The sequence below is a fragment of the Diorhabda carinulata genome, chromosome 11 (assembly GCF_026250575.1).
Source record: "Diorhabda carinulata isolate Delta chromosome 11, icDioCari1.1, whole genome shotgun sequence".
In the NCBI taxonomy this organism is placed as follows: domain Eukaryota; kingdom Metazoa; phylum Arthropoda; class Insecta; order Coleoptera; family Chrysomelidae; genus Diorhabda; species Diorhabda carinulata.
In genome coordinates, this window is record NC_079470.1 from 10,101,087 (window position 1) to 10,119,028 (window position 17,942).

General features: G+C 33.6%; 1 protein-coding gene across 2 annotated transcripts in view; it reads right to left on the reverse strand.

The window, feature by feature from the left end:
• LOC130899459 (frizzled-7) overlaps positions 1-14,073 on the reverse strand; it is a 209,593-nt gene extending 195,520 nt beyond the window's left edge. Inside the window, exon 1 of one of the 2 annotated variants that reach the window (XM_057809412.1) lies at positions 12,810-14,073. In XM_057809412.1, the coding sequence (XP_057665395.1) occupies positions 12,810-13,935 (1,126 nt within the window). In that variant the 5' untranslated portion in view covers positions 13,936-14,073. Of the gene's footprint in view, positions 1-5,505; positions 6,744-12,809 lie in introns of those variants that run through there. The other variant, XM_057809411.1, reaches the window with a different exon arrangement.
• Positions 14,074-17,942: the final 3,869 nt, after the last annotated feature.

Consider the following 17,942-nt stretch of genomic DNA (forward strand, 5'->3'; position numbering starts at 1 on the left):
ATGAATGTGTTATTTTATCTCAACAATATTATAACAGATGATTCTAATACTACAAAAAAAACAAAAGTAATAAAAAAGATGTGTCAAGAATTTAGTGAAGGTGTCGATTGAAATTTCCTATAATTTCACCTGTTCTATTAGAAGTTTCATTTATCTATGTTTAAATATATTTTTCAACAAGTGAAAAGGTATTTAACTCAACTTACTTTAAGAAATAAATATTCTCAATGTATCAAAAGTGAGAACGAAACTAAATCAATCCGGAAACAGCTTGTCTTAATAGGTGTTTTGTAATTTGGTTCATTTTATTCGGGAGAATACATTTTTATCCAAAACTTGGAGGTCAGACAAGTTACCGGGCCAATTTATAAAAAAATAGATTCTGACAAGCTCAAAAACTGCCGTTTTTATGTTTCACAACATTGACTTAACCTAATACCCACTACACAGCACTTGCAGGACAGCATTAAAAGAGCTGTTCCCTGAAGTTCAAGTCCTTGCGGTTTTGATTTGGATCTGTTATCGATCATAAGAAGCATTTTTAGGACTTATCATTTGATATTTGCTGGTCGTTCGGAAGATCAACCCCAGTTCGGAGCACTTGGTTTTTGTTATTTGAAAACTTAGCTACCCCGCTACGCAGAGGGTATGTAGACCCTTGCCCACCACATTTTCCAAGCCAGCCAATGATATTTTCGTAAACGGCAATCATTCAAATATTGAAAATGCACGAAGAAAAGCAGCACGGCTGGAGGTAGCCCGCCAAGTTGATAAGCATACCCAATGTATTCAAAATAACCCAAAGCGTGTCGCGAAATCAGCGTTCGTAGTAATTATCTATGAGTGCAGTTTGAATATCAGTACAAAGGAAATCTATATTCCAGAGAGTGGCCAGGTAACTTAACTCTTAATGTAACGAGCCACCCCATGGGATATTAGTTCCCTCTAAAACAATAAGTTTAACACAGCTCTAGATAATTGCCGCTTCTTTGCCGTTCAAGAAAATATCATTGCCGCCCTCGAGGCTCTTTGGTATCTGAAGAAAAGCCATTTCTTGCCATTAGATCATTCCGCACTTCATACGTAGAAAAGGGTTTATCTCGTTTTGCACCGGATGCCGACGTGTTCCGATATCGGCAATAATAATTTCTTGAACAGCAAACCAAGCGGCAAATATCTACGTAATTAGTTTTAGTCATTATAAAGAGTCATATTCTAGAGGGTGGCCCGCTATCTTGATAATCAAGTAAGCCCATTATTTATAGATAGTTAACGGCAAATTCTGAGAATTTCACGGCAAAGAACGGCAGTTTTCGAGCTTGTCAAAATTTATTTTTTTAAAAGTAGGCTCCCTAACTCGACAGACTTAAACCTCAGTCTGTTCATTTTAAATATTATCACAGAATAATCTAAATATTTCCTGGAATTTTCATAAATGTACCTGAACTAATACAACAATAGAAAAAGGTTTGGAGTCAAAAGTCCTATGCATTAAAGATTAGATATAACGAGTTATATAAATACCTATTTGCCAATAAAAGCTTGAAATTTTGTTTTATTTGAATTTCAAGAATCACTTCCCTACAAATTTCACCGAAAATAAAATTGTAGGTTTCTCCATTTATTAAGGAGATCCAAGTTGGGTATTCAGTGTAAAAATGTTGAATACACAGAGTTATTGAAAAAGAGTCAGTTTCAAACAGCACGTAAAGCTCCGTGAAATAAAAAAATCATTTGAAGGAAAGACTTCGATGATAAGGATTCCCTTTACTGAGTAGAAGCACACTATGGAAGATTTTAAATAAAATAGGTTTTCGCTGGAACAAGCATTCCAAAAAGTCTATTTCAATAGAATGAAACGAAATTGTGGTATTGAAAGAAAATTACATAAAGATCAAAAAAGAAATGAGAAATCAAAGAAGAAATACATTTTATTTAGAGGAAATATGGGTCTACGAGGGACATACACCGAATAAATTTTGGCCTGATGAATTTATCCACTGGTTTAAATCCACCAAATAATTTTTGTATTGCAGCTACTAAACATGTTACTCAAACCAATTTTGCTAATTAAATGAATTCCTTATCTGTCATTAATTAATCCAATTATAGATGAGCAAACTGATAGTTTAAAATTACTGTGTTGCTGTACTGCTGTTTATTTCTGGAAGCAGTGTATTTTTCTGATTTCCATACATCCTGTACACCAGATTGTCTTGATACAATGTGTCTGAGAAAAAACGAAATGAAATTTCAGTAATACTATGGTCCAGAAGAACATATCTTAAATAAAATTTAAATCCTAAACCGTAAAATACAGAAGATATATCGTCCAGAATAGTATAAATAAATAGATTTTTCAGTCGGAGCATCATAGAACAACTGCATCAAAAAAATATCTCATACCACAATATTTGATTGCACTAAAATGGAACTATGCGCGAAAACAATACCTAAATAATCTGTTCCCAAAATGTAGAGTGATTTTATCGAATGGTTTTGTGCCCGATAATTTTCTGTGGAGTCACAGCCGCACGCCATCCGACGACGTCGGTCATGTATGGGTGACTCCATCTACTAGGTAAACCTTGAACTATATTTTAATGTTTCAGGAAGAATCTGACTGCTACTAGACACTTTGGAAAATTTTTCTAGCATGGTCTGGAACATCGCAAGTCAGGAGTCACAGTAAGAGAGATACTTACGAGATTGTGGTTTCATAAAGTTGTAAGTGTTAATTAACTGATAAATTTTATTGACCCGCGAAGCGTTAAACAAGATTAGCGCAGTTATAGAAGAATTAGTGGTCAAAGATGTTACAAAATTTATGGTAAAGTTTTCACTGGCATTGCAAATTGTATTGAAATAACATCTGTTGTAACGGCGTCTACTTTATGTTTTTTTTTAAGTTCTTAATTTTCTAACTAGTCAAATTTTAATACTTTGGAATGAAAACTCGCTATATTTCCAGAAAAACGAAAAATCGGACAACAGTGTAAATACCTCTATAATATCGGCACATTATAAAATCATTACAAACCAAAACTTATAAATATCGTGTAAGCTGTTTCCGAGATAATTGAAGCGTTTCATATTTTAAACGTAAGTTATGCATGATGAAATTTGCCAAAATGGTGTTGAAGCAGTAGATGACGCCAATATCGAAAAAGGATTTATTTGTCGGCATCTTTGTTAAATATTTCGAATCATTATTAAGATAATAACATAGATTGATGTACAACAAAATTGAATTACAAGCAATTATTATTTTAATAAAAAAATTAAAAATGTGTTACTGATCTAAATACGCACATGCAATTTGTCGATTTAGTTCCAAGCCTACTAATGTCATAATTTATTTACGACTGCTACTTTTTATGTATCGAGTATGGAAAAGATTAATTTTATGGAAAATATATTTATTGTCTTTTAAATATGAATACTTAAACTTCTTTGATATCGACGCATTCAAATGACAAAAAAAAAATCATTCTCTGTCAAGTGTCTTGAAACAGAATGATTCGACGTTTTTTATTAGTTTGTCTCAGTTTAACGAAAAATTTAGGTAGATCCGCATCTTCGAGTTATATTTCGATTTACAGACTTTCGGGGAAAATACGCTTTTCAAAGGTTACAAGACAATTTTGGAATATTATTCAATATTATAACACTAAAAATTACAATCTTAATCTGGCTCATTTAACCTGAAGATAGTCGCTTAATTGGAATTACGAGAATTTTTTTGGGATGCATTATGCAAAAGACGGAATTAGTTGAGTGTGTAAGTGAAAAAATGAAACGACTGAATTCAAATGATATGGTTTTTTTTAGTATATTAGTAGTTATTTACGTAACTAGTTATGAATAGAGCGTAATATTTGCCAAAATGAACGCTAGCGAGTTTTGCAAATTATGCGAGTTGAATATGGCTTTTTTCATAACGTGTTTACTTACAGAGTTTTATCCAATTCCGCGCTTTTATAATATTCAACAGAATCTTCAATTACAATAAAAATATTAATGTGGATTCAAATGATGTTAGAAATATTGTTCCTATGGAAGCAAATAACGATTTTTCAAAATAAGTCAGACAAGTCAAAAGTAGTTACTTGAAATGTCTTCAGATAGCGAATCAGACATTCCATTTGAAGTAAGAGAGTCTACAAATGCTGCAATGAGTTTAATACCTGAAGAATCAAAAAGTAGATACGCTCTAGCCTACCAAAAATTAGAAAAAATGGAAAAAATATTAATAACATCAACTAGAAGGTGCTACTTATTTATTTTGTAAATTTAAAAACATTAAAGGCATCCACTTTGTGGACTACATATTCAATGTAGATCTGAACTCACCGTACGCAAAAATTTTGATATCAAGAAGTACATTATGTTGTAAAGACTGAAGACGAAATATGTCTATTTGCGATATGTTTATAATTTATTTATTTATTATTAAATAAATCTGTTCCTTAGATCGTAATGATAATAGGGATTGCGGGAACCTGCAGGAAGTCAGAACTGATGTTCTTACGAGAAAGAGACGTATTTAATGAAGGCACCTTTTTTAAAATTACAATTCCAGAGAGCAAAATACACGTTATTCACGAATTTGTGGTCAGTGCTGTAAATATTGCTGGTGTCGATCTTGTTGACCTCAAAAAGTATAGAAATATTAGACCTCCTGCATAAATACCACTGGAAAATTACCACCAAAGATTGCTCAGTACCTGTGTCTACTTAATGTTGAAGGATATTGTTTTTCAGACCCTCGTCAGCGTCTCTGCTGGCAGGAGAGGACATCCAGCATTGTAGCTGAAGACTATTTTAAGAGTTGATTGAAAAATAAGAGAAAAATTTCAGAAAACATTCTCGGCAAGTTCATGGAATACATGTAGATATCACAGTTTCAAATGAAGTTGACATTAGACAAGAAGTCAAAAGAATATTCACCCAGAAAATGGACTTATAGTTATAGACTTATAGTTTTAAAAAACTAATGAATTGTCAGTTTAAATAATGAAATAACTGTCAGTTTTTACAGTAATTAATAAATTATTCTTTGAAACTTAAGTTACGTATAGTTTTTACATAACTACTTTTCATAACTGATATATGATGGTTATATAAAATGTGACGTTTCCTAATGCCAAGGAGTGTCACATTTGATAGTAGAATTAGATAAACGAATTTATAGTGTTATTTCATACAAATAATGTTTTATTATTTCACTTTTTTAAAATTTTCATATATATCCTAAGGCTGCTTTATTTCACAGTTCCGAACTCCAAAAACTATAATTTATGAAAGTACAGAGAACATATTAATATTTCTGAATGAACTACTAATTATTTAAGAAGAAATCAAATTGTTAATATTTGTCGCAAACATTTTATAGATTACGCACCGTACAAAAATTTCTTGCCTATCAAACCAAAGGCCTGGTCCGATAAACTAATTATTGTTGGGATTTAAGCAACTTTTGAACAGATGATTATAACAGCTTACCGTCAACTTTCCCAGTGGCTAAAATGCTGATTGTTTTAATGGCAGGAATAGCCCAAGCCGCTAAATGAAAATATTGAGAATTCGCCTCAATCGCTTCATGTCCCCATTTAAGTCCAGCTGCCAAAAACCATGTTAAAGTCAACACCACCCACCAAATACTAGAAGCCATACTAAAGAAGTAAAGTACCATAAACAGTATGGTGCATAATTCATACTTGGTTCCTTGAGTGATGGTACTTTCAGTTACTATACCATGTTTACTCGGATATGCTTCTCTACAGGCTATCGTATCTCCAGCGATGAAGCCTATAACATAGGCTATTGCGACCATCATGTAACAAACAGATAGGAAAATAATTGGTCTTTCTGGATAACGAAATCTATCTGTGTCGATGAGAAAAGTACACACTGTAAATAAGCAACTCACTGAGCATAATATAGCCCATGTTCCTACCCATATTTTGGAAAAGTTTTTTCTGTGTTCAAAAAACATCAAATGACAAGGAGCTCCACAATTTTTTTCAACTTTCTCACCAACTTTAAAAGAGTATTCCAAAACATCGGGTACTTTAAATTGTTCAGGACACACAAAACCGTAATTTTTACCATGATATGGAGACCACTTTTTCGTCACTGGATGTTTAGAAACATCGTCACTCGTAGGATTAGGAGTTACTGTTAATTTATTTTGACCGACACAAAGTTCATCGGGTTCTGGAAAGTTATCGCAGTTTAAATAATCCGGCCACTGAAAACCGAACCTTTGCATTACACCTTCACAACCGTTCCTAGCTGATATACACAATGATTTACATGGTGGCAAATAACGGTCCAATATAGTGCAAACAGGAACATATACTGAACATAAAAAAAACTGCAAATCCGGACTACAATCAATCTTAACCAAAGGGAAGTACTGATGAATTTCCATGCCAGCTTCCTGTAGGTTCTGGTGACCCAACATATTCGGTAATATCGTTTCATTATACGCTATACCTATACAAAAAGGTACGGTTATAGGCTGGCATTTACCATGAGGGGGTATTTCGTCTTCAGATTCTATCATATCATGTTGGAAACAGAGAGAACGGGAAATTAACAATAGCACATGGATTAAACGCATCATTTTGTCGACACTTTAATTCAATTATCAAACTTTTAAACAATTATTAACACTCATATTCCGACACGAAAATAGCGCGAGTGCACAAACAAACCCGGTGTTCGAGGAACGAAGCTTCCCCTTCGGAGTGTAATGCATTACTGACGCAGACTGTGGTCGGTTAATTTCGTTCGGTTTGCCGGGTCTCCTCGGAAATAGTTTCACTAAATAGATGACAGTGCATTTTTGGTGGATGCGCTTAAAAGACGTTAGCTACAGTCTAATGCTTCATGAATCCATATCTCATGGCTCGCCAATCAAGTTTAAAGAATTAATTCTAAATATTTCTGGAATTTTCCTAGTAAAAAGAAGAGAATTCTAATATCGTTCAAATCCTCAAAAACAGTATAAAAATCATTTGACTTACAGAAATTCTATAAAAGTAAATCGATCATTCGCTATGTTATTTGTCAATACTTTTCATTTATTAACAAATAATTTTTAAACTATATTTGATCTAAATATTTTTATAAAATATTTATCATTTAATGAATTGTAGCACATCTAATACACCATTCTTTTAAACAACCTATTTTGAGTCTGACCCATATAAAATCGTTGATGCGCTTTGTAGCAGGTTTGATACAACCTTATATACGACTCTATAAGGATGTTAATCGCGCTAGGCTTTTGTTGGCGCGTAAATTTCATTAATATGTTGCCGCCCATACATACTTGTGGACAGGTGAATGTAGCCTCCTTCGATTTTTCTTGTTTTTTTATTTTCATGTTCCTGCTAGTTAAATTACAAATGGATGGTGAGTAAAAAAAATATGATATACAGTACAGTATAAAACCAGAATCGCTGGGAAAGAATTGGTTCCGGATTTTACGATTGCCTGTATTTTAGATCATACCAACATTTGAATGCATTTATGATGGCGCCATCTATCGCGCTAACAAGAAATCATATCACATAATAATATAAACAGAGGGAGAGGTATGGAAAAAATCGCGTTTGATACGAATATTAAAAAGATTAAATACTTTATAAACATATTCTTCATACTATCGTTATGTATGGTGCTAAAAACTACAATACGAAAGAATCAGTCCGGATTTTAGATATTCCGCCTTTTAGAAATTCGAATTTACGATGTTCAACTGTATTGGATTTATTCCTGGATAAATAATGTTTTGTAAATATGCGCTGTTTTTTGGTTGTATCAGATCTGCAACATAACGTTTGTTGCAGGGTTAAAATGGACTTGAACTAGAAGAAATTGCAGCAGATTTTTGGAACAGAGACGACGACTTGGACGTCAGCCAGTCTAAAGCATGTCTAGAAAGTGAAATGCGAAAACAAAAATATATTTGGACATTGATCTGCAGATCTGCAACATAGCATTTGTTGCAGCGTTAAAATGGACGTGAACTAGAAGAAATTGCAGCAGATTTTTGGAATAGAGACGACGACTTGGACGTCAACCAGCCTTAAGCATGTCTGGAAAGTAAAATGCGAGAACAAAAATATATTTGGACATTGATCTGCAGATCTGCAACATAGCATTTGTTGAAGGGTTAAAATGGACGTGAACTAGAAGAAATTGCAGCAGATTTTTGGAACAGAGACGACGACTTGGACGTCAACCAGCCTTAAGCGTGTCTGGAAAGTAAAATGCGAGAACAAAAATATATTTGGACATTGATCTGCAGATCTGCAACATAGCATTTGTTGCAGCGTTAAAATGGACGTGAACTAGAAGAAATTGCAGCAGATTTTTGGAATAGAGACGACGACTTGGACGTCAACCAGCCTTAAGCATGTCTGGAAAGTAAAATGCGAGAACAAAAATATATTTGGACATTGATCTGCAGATCTGCAACATAGCATTTGTTGCAGCGTTAAAATGGACGTGAACTAGAAGAAATTGCAGCAGATTTTTGGAATAGAGACGACGACTTGAACGTCAGCCAGTCTAAAGCATGTCTAGAAAGTGAAATGCGAAAACAAAAATATATTTGGACATTGATCTGCAGATCTGCAACATAGCATTTGTTGCAGCGTTAAAATGGACGTGAACTAGAAGAAATTGCAGCAGATTTTTGGAATAGAGACGACGACTTGGACGTCAACCAGCCTTAAGCATGTCTGGAAAGTAAAATGCGAGAACAAAAATATATTTGGACATTGATCTGCAGATCTGCAACATAGCATTTGTTGCAGGGTTAAAATGGACTTGAACTAGAAGAAATTGCAGCAGATTTTTGGAACAGAGACGACGACTTGGACGTCAACCAGCCTTAAGCATTTCTGGAAAGTAAAATGCGAGAACAAAAATATATTTGGACATTGATCTGCAGATCTGCAACATAGCATTTGTTGCAGCGTTAAAATGGACTTGAACTAGAAGAAATTGCAGCAGATTTTTGGAACAGAGACGACGACTTGGACGTCAACCAGCCTTAAGCATGTCTGGAAAGTAAAATGCGAGAACAAAAATATATTTGGACATTGATGTGCAGATCTGCAACATAGCATTTGTTGCAGCGTTAAAATGGACGTGAACTAGAAGAAATTGCAGCAGATTTTTGGAATAGAGACTTGGACGTCAACCAGCCTTAAGCGTGTCTGGAAAGTAAAATGCGAGAACAAAAATATATTTGGACATTGATCTGCAGATCTGCAACATAGCATTTGTTGCAGCGTTAAAATGGACGTGAACTAGAAGAAATTGCAGCAGATTTTTGGAATAGAGACGACGACTTGAACGTCAGCCAGTCTAAAGCATGTCTAGAAAGTGAAATGCGAAAACAAAAATATATTTGGACATTGATCTGCAGATCTGCAACATAGCATTTGTTGCAGCGTTAAAATGGACGTGAACTAGAAGAAATTGCAGCAGATTTTTGGAATAGAGACGACGACTTGGACGTCAACCAGCCTTGAGCGTGTCTGGAAAGTAAAATGCGAGAACAAAAATATATTTGGACATTGATCTGCAGATCTGCAACATAGCATTTGTTGCAGCGTTAAAATGGACGTGAACTAGAAGAAATTGCAGCAGATTTTTGGAATAGAGACGACGACTTGGACGTCAACCAGCCTTAAGCATGTCTGGAAAGTAAAATGCGAGAACAAAAATATATTTGGACATTGATCTGCAGATCTGCAACATAGCATTTGTTGCAGGGTTAAAATGGACTTGAACTAGAAGAAATTGCAGCAGATTTTTGGAACAGAGACGACGACTTGGACGTCAACCAGCCTTAAGCATGTCTGGAAAGTAAAATGCGAGAATAAAAATATATTTGGACATTGATCTGCAGATCTGCAACATAGCATTTGTTGCAGCGTTAAAATGGACGTGAACTAGAAGAAATTGCAGCAGATATTTGGAATAGAGACTTGGACGTCAACCAGCCTTAAGCGTGTCTGGAAAGTAAAATACGAGAACATAAATATATTTGGACATTGATAATATTGTTATAGGAAAACTAACTTTTAGAATTTGAGGACGGGATCATTGCTGTCTATCCATGAGGTCTTGTTTTAGAGAATGATATCGCTATAGTATAGCATTAGTTAGTACAAAATCCACTGCAATTTAGTAATTGTTATAATAACCACTTTACATTTAACTTTTATAACGTCTCAGAAAAAAAGTAAAACAAACTCATTAATTAGGTATTTAGTTCTTGTTATTGTATTGTTCTGTTGGTTCTTTTTTTCGTTTTTGTCATCTCTACTATCACAAAATAAAAAATATTTTGTAGGATTTTTAACATTTTCAGTACACGTGTTTATATACTTTTTAACACATGTGCGATATTGTCTAATTGACTTTCTTATTTAAAAAATACAGTTTTTTGAAGAATTTTTTTCGTGGTCGTAGGAAAAATAGTGCATACAACTAGTTGGAAAGCGTATTTCGCACTCGTTACGTTGTGTAATGCATCACTTTACAAACTCGTTATGTAATATGAATATATTATTACAAATCACGAGATAAAATTACTTGGAAAAGGGTTAAAATATGCGTGAGGCGTGCCTGAAAAGTTTCCGACCTCGACTTGAAGATGTCGGTACTGGTCAATATAAATTGGAAAATATATTTGCGACATCATCGAAAAATTGCACCAAATGTTACTGGATAACCGTCACATTAATCACTTTGGAATAGAAGCGCACTCGAAAGAACATCTTCAAGGCCTTCTTGATGTGGTTTAAGCAAAATGAGATTTTTTATGTCGCAAAGGACGAACCTGCTCCGAAAACAGCAAAGACGGCACCATCGAACGCAAATGGACTGGCGACCGTTTTTTGGATAGTCATGGCATTATGTTCATCGACTCTTCAAAAAAGCGACCGCATTTGAATTGCTCTCGGTTTTAGTTGACCAGCTACCGTATTTAGCGGATCTGCCCCTTAGCGACTCACCTTTTCCCTAACCTCAAAGTTTAATTTACAGGAGATATCATACAAGAATGTTATCGCAAAAAATGTATAGACTTAAAAGGGGATTATTTATACGAATAAAAATAATTACCTATGGAAGAACAAATGTCTTTTATCTTTGTTATTATGTTGGAAACTATTCAGACAAAAGTTGGAATTTCTGAAACCGTTAATATTGTGAGTGTTGGTGTAGTGGTAGAGTAAACATTGAGTTCAATAGTCGTATGCCGAATAGAGTTTATTTCTATTGAGAATGAACTCTCTTTTGATTTGATTTTGCATACTATTATCCAAAAAGTGTCCAAGTAAAAAAGTCATCGCACTCTCGGCGCGAGAGATTATATTGCATTTTAACCGTTAGCAATCAGTAAATATTAACGAAAATCTTAATTTACGAAACGAAGTTTCCATGAAAAATATCAATAATTTCATTTATTTAATAATTTTGTCCTCATTATTTCTTGACAATTCTCATAATAATTCGTTTATGAAATGAAAAATGACATGGGCGTCACCAGGGGGGAGCAGTTGTTCCCCCCCCTAAGTCCTAAGGCCGTGCGAGAAATTGACTTCCTTGCCTATTAATAAATTCCGCTTCGCATGACAAATTAAGGTTTAATGTATATTGTAGAAAGTATTGAAATATTCAGTATAACATTGCGATTTTGACATCCGTTTTATATATTGATATTTGAACCGTTCTTATTACAATCGTCCTCGAGGCAAAGATTTCCAAAGTGTAACGCTCCATGCTCTCGACTGTACCAGGCGTTCGTTCATATTTCTTATCCTGCATATTATTTTTTCGTAAGAAATTCTGCTGTTTTAAATATTCAGACCTCCCTTTGCTTTCATCAAAAAGCACAAATATTTGAAAACTAAGTATCGAACAAGGCATAAATTCTGCCTTGCGTTTAGATATTGTATTTGAAGAAAAAAAAAGCATGTTTCAATCGGAAAAGATTCATCTGTGTATCTTTGATAGTCCAGGAAACAGATTATAATATTAACGAAATTACTATTTATACTCGTAGTATAACAAAAAACTATTTATTGATAAATTTCAATATTTTGTATTTGTAAAAAATGGTTTTTCCCAACTATACATGTATGTTTATGAAAGTTGATTCGAATCTTTATTTTATTTTATTGACTATAAGTGAGGATTTATTACCCCACGCCTTAATTTTACGTTGTATCAAGTAATTGGTTTTAAGATATGTGTAATCAATAAATGAGCTGAGTGAAACATCCCATCATTTACAAATAGCAGCTACAAAACCAATAACCTCATGGTAAGTAAGATTTTCCTAACGAAACGTAAATTATCACGTTATATCTTACTCCACCACCCAATTGACCAAACTTAATGGGTCTATTAGATTTATCCAATGATGAGATTATGCAACAGAATGTGTTAGTTGTATTATCATATTTTTTACTAAAGGGCAGTAGCGTAACAATGTTGGCAGGGCGGGCTGAATGCCACGGACCCCCAGCCGGAAGAGGCCCCCAACCCGAAGGAGAAATTTTATTATTAGAACATTTAGTGAAATTCAATATTTTTAAAAGTGTTTTATACATCTCCTTTATGTAGTATTTATTATATTCTTTATATTGCGAGGGAAAGGGCCCCATCAGATTAATTTGCCATGGGCCTCGAACAGTAATGTTAGAACAAAATCACTTGTTTGAATTTTCAATAGAATTGAAGTACTCTAACTTCATTATTATTGAACTTACCGTCAACTTTCCCAGTAGCCAAAATGCTGATTGTTTTAATGGCAGGAATAGCCCAAGCCGCTAAATGAAAATATTGCGAATTAGCCTCAATCGCTTCATGTCCCCATTTGAGTACGGCTGCCAAAAACCACGTTAAAGTCAACACCACCCACCAAATACTAGAAGCCATACTAAAGAAGTAAAGTACCATAAACAGTATGGTGCATAATTCATACTTGGTTCCTTGAGTGATGGTACTTTCAGTTACTATACCATGTTTACTCGGATATGCTTCTCTACAGGCTATCGTATCTCCAGCGATGAAGCCTATAACATAGGCTATTGCGACCATCATGTAACAAACAGATAGGAAAATAATTGGTCTTTCTGGATAACGAAATCTACCGGTATCGATGAGAAAAGTACACACAGTAAATAAGCAACTCACTGAGCATAATATAGCCCATGTTCCTACCCATATTTTCGAAAAGTTTTTTCTGTGTTCAAAAAACATCAAATGACAAGGAGCTCCACAATTTTTTTCAACTTTCGCGCCAACTTTAAAAGAGTATTCCAAAACATCGGGTACTTTAAACTGTTCAGGACACACGAAACCATAATTTTTACCATGATATGGAGACCACTTTTTCGTCACTGGATGTTTAGAAACATCGCCACTCGTAGGATTAGGAGTTACTGTTAATTTATTTTGACCGACACAAAGTTCATCGGGTTCTGGAAAGTTATCGCAGTTTAAAAAATCCGGCCACTGGACACCGAAACTTTGCATTACACCTTCACAACCGTTCCTAGCTGATATACACAATGATTTACATGGTGGTAAATAACGGTCCAATATAGTGCAAACAGGAACATATACTGAACATAAAAAAAACTGCAAATCCGGACTACAATCAATCTTAACCAAAGGGAAGTACTGATGAATTTCCATGCCAGCTTCCTGTAGGTTCTGATGACCCAACATATTCGGTAATATTGTTTCATTATAAGCTATACCTATACAAAATGGTACTGTTATAGGTTGGCATTTACCATGAGGTGGTATATCATCTTCAGATTCTATGATTTCATCTTGAAAACAGAATGAATAAGAAATTAAAAATAGCACTTTGAGTAAACGCATCATTTTGTCGGCGCTTTTAATCAATTATCAAACTTTTTAAACAATTGTTGACACTCATATTTAAATACTAAGCTAACGAGAATACAAAACAAACCGGCGCTCGAGGAACGATGCTACCCACACAGCGATCGAGACATTACTAACACACACGGTCTGTTAAAAAATACTCGGAGGTAATCGGTTAATTTCGTTCTGTCTACCGGGGTCGCTGTTCCTCTAAATTACTTTAATAAAAACATGAAAATATATTTTTGGTGACTCCGCAAGTAAAATGTCACATTCTAATATTCAAAGATGTAGAGGTTAGTAGATAGAACTTGTGATTGTTTTTGTAAACATCAAATAAATTTATATTAAATTAGGCTATGAACATTTTCCAAATTTTGAGTTTAAACCACAATTGTCCTCTAAGAACCATCATTCATATGAAATTGTTTATTGATTTGATAAGTACAGAAAATAGTGAAACAACTGAGTTTTTAATATCAGAAACTGCAATATCGGAACAATCTCACATCGGTACACTAATAAAAATCAATATTTTATTATTTCATTTATAAAGCTTTGTATTGTTCAAGAAAGATTTTCCCTCGACTTTCATGATTTTACATTGAACATTAGGTATTTCGTAGTTCCTTAAACATGGTGTCTAGTAAAAAGTAAAAATAAAATTTCCGTCTTTCTCTCGGTTCTCCAGGTTGGTTTCCACATTTTCCCGATTGAAATTTCATGAATTTACATGCTGCACTGCTGCAAGCTGTTATTGAGGGTCTTCAAGGATTTTTTCTTTTTTGTTCCCAGTTTTTCCAGTTTTCTTTTCTTAGTTTTCAGCAAATCTTGTGATTTTTTGTCTTTTTTGCATTCCTCAAAGAGAAGTACCATATATTTTGAAATATCTACATTTCTATTTGTTATTTTTTATATTTTCAATCAAAATCTTCTTATATAGACAGAAAATCCTCTTTCTGCTGTCACATTGTCGTGAGAAATTATAAGCAAGGAACTTTTTTACTACTGTTGTCGATAATTTCCATCCAAAAATCATCTACTCTATCACATCTAGAATAGTTATTCATTTTATTTAGAATTGTTATCTGATTCATCAGAATATCTTTCAAAGCCCTCTCTGCTTCTTGCAATTAGTGACGTTACATCTGTTTGCAGTCAACAAAATGTCAAATGCTTCAGACATCAGTTGCACGGATTGTTCTGGATCGTCGAGTCTTATTGGGAATAATATATTGCTTTATTTTAGTGGACGACCACTTACAAGGTTGTATGAAAGCTGGTCCTCAGCGTCCCAACTACTCCTGGCAAACCCTTGATAAAAATACAGGACCTAGTCCTAACGTAAGAAGAAGAAGAAGATTTTAGTGCTAACGGGTATTTTTCCAACAGTTTGGAAACCATCTTATACATTAGTTGAACAGTTTCTATCTTGCATTTTTGTGAGGTTGCAGAATTCTTGCAACGGAAGTGCAGTTAATTTTGAGAGAAACGCAACTACCAATTCACAAAATCCATGTTGAATGAATTTCAAGAAAGTCCATGTGGAGTCCTTATTTTAAAGTGTACGTTTTCATCTTATATGTAATACTCCTATATGGGCAGTTGGTATGGGAAAAAAACGTTCCTACGTTACGGTGCCGACAATATTCGTTCGAAACACTTTATCTATACTGCGCATGCTTCATGCGCGCAAAAGATGCGCAGAACTAACTGAAGCGCTTGGAGAAGAGAAAGGACGATTCACTATTTGTTTCACTTAGAGACAAAGTCAGCCATTTTGGATAATCATTTTACGACTCACTCAATGTTTGCGACCAAGCAAACATTGAGTATTTTCTAATGTTAAGTTGGGTTTTAGTAGCAGTGCAACAGAACTAATTCATCCAGTTTACTGAACTGCTTGTACTAGGTCTAGAGTTAGTTCAGCCAGTGCAGCGCAAGACAGTGTAATCTGGAAACGGTGGCATTACATCTTCGTCATCGGACGTACTGAATAGTTTTCCATTTTTGTTAATACTACAAGGGCTGAATCACATCAAATAACCTCAAATACAATAATCAACACTATATCGTTATTTGTATCCGATCGAACTATTTCTATACACTCATGAACTGGCCTGCACTACTCCAGTTCAGTAGTTACCAAGAACAAACTTATACTCTCAGTGATATAAATAGTTTTCAGACAATAAATTGTTAGTTGTAGTGCTTGTGAAAGTTCAAAATCTGCTTAAAACGATGCTTTTAAAATTACTTCGGTAAGTACATATTATTATAATAATTATGATTCACAGATGTGAATATTGGTCTTTATGTTAAAAATTTTAAAAAACACATCATAGTTGTTCGTAACCTAAATTTTTTCCCAACATGGGCGTACCATTTTTATTTTTTAGTTTATAAACAATGATATCAAATTTAATTTTAATATATCATTATTATTTAGAGAACTTCTAACTTTTTTATCATTTTATAATATATTTTTGACTTAATATTTTCTATTCTACTAAATTTCAATTTTTATATCATATTTATTAATAGTCTGTTTATGAATATCAATTTATTTTGTGAAATTGATCATTTAAATCTAATGGAAAGATAAACTTCCAGTTTTCCAGAAAAAGAAAATAGGGGAAGTCAATGGATAAATATTGTGGAAAAGGGTAGCTGTACTCCTGGAAAAAACAGTTTGTCATGTTCCAAACACTATACATTTGATAGATTATCCTCTCTTATTGTTAGATTGTTAGCAAATGCTGTAACTATGATTAGAGCCACTCGAATGAAATATGTAAGTATTTATTTAAATTATTTCAATTAAATTGGTAAACTTGATGTTCCTTATGATTTTAAAATTCCATTCCTTTGTGTTCATAACCTTATGGAAAAAAATTGTTATTTGTCAAAGCAAATTAGATTTTTTTATATTTTTAGGTTAGATCTGACTACCATTCTGTTGAAGAAGTAACAGCTGCATTTGTAACTGCTTCAGCTTTTCCCGGATCTTGAGACTCTTGTAAATTGGTATTCTCTAAAGAGCTAGAGCATAATTTGATGTAAAATGCAATGCAAAAAAAATAAAGCAGCTCTAGACATTATATATGAAAGTAATGCAGGTAGAATTGCTGATCTAAATGAAAAATTGGATCATATTTACTAAAAAATAACAGACCTCTCTGAAATGAGAACAATGCATTGATGTTTTGCACGGAAATAAACCAGACTTTTGTATCCCCTAATTACATATAAGTCAAAAGGTTGGTTAAGATATCCTAGTAAGTATGTAATTAACAAATGTTCCACTTGTGAAAAATATTTAGAACTAGAGAGGAACGAAAATAATAAAATCAATGTTACTAAAATATGTTGCCAGGTATTGCAAAATTATAATTAAACATATATTTGTTATTTCCACATGGGAACAATCCTATTGAGAGTCCATAAAATTTTGTTTATCAAGAGTATATACCGAATATATTTAAATACACGACTACATTTTATTTGTAAAAGTGTTATAAATGTTGACGAAATTAGACAAATTTATACAACACTCATTCAATTTAAGGGTTTAATGTTTTGATAAATTATTCACTCGTAAAAATTTTCAATTGAGTTATTGAAAATATAAATTTCATTTTATAGAAATAGTTTTATCCTATCTATATTTAGGTACGAAGCCACTGATATAGTCTGTTTTGCGGCAGCCATTTTGGATAACCATCCCGGTTAACTGTCCTTAACGTAAGAATCCTTCCTTACTACTTTATGTTCTAAGACATGTCTACTTCTTTATCAAATTTTAGAGTTACCTCAAATGTTTTCTAATGCCTGTTTTTAGCGACTTCCTAGATTGTAGATTGTTTGTGAAGTTGTTTTGGCTTTGCACCTATACCTAGAAACTATTTTGTACAAGACTCTACAATTTATTCTTCTGCTTCTAAAATACACAGACTCCTCCCATAGGATGTTATTTTTCTGGAGTTTTGTGTCCCACTTCCATT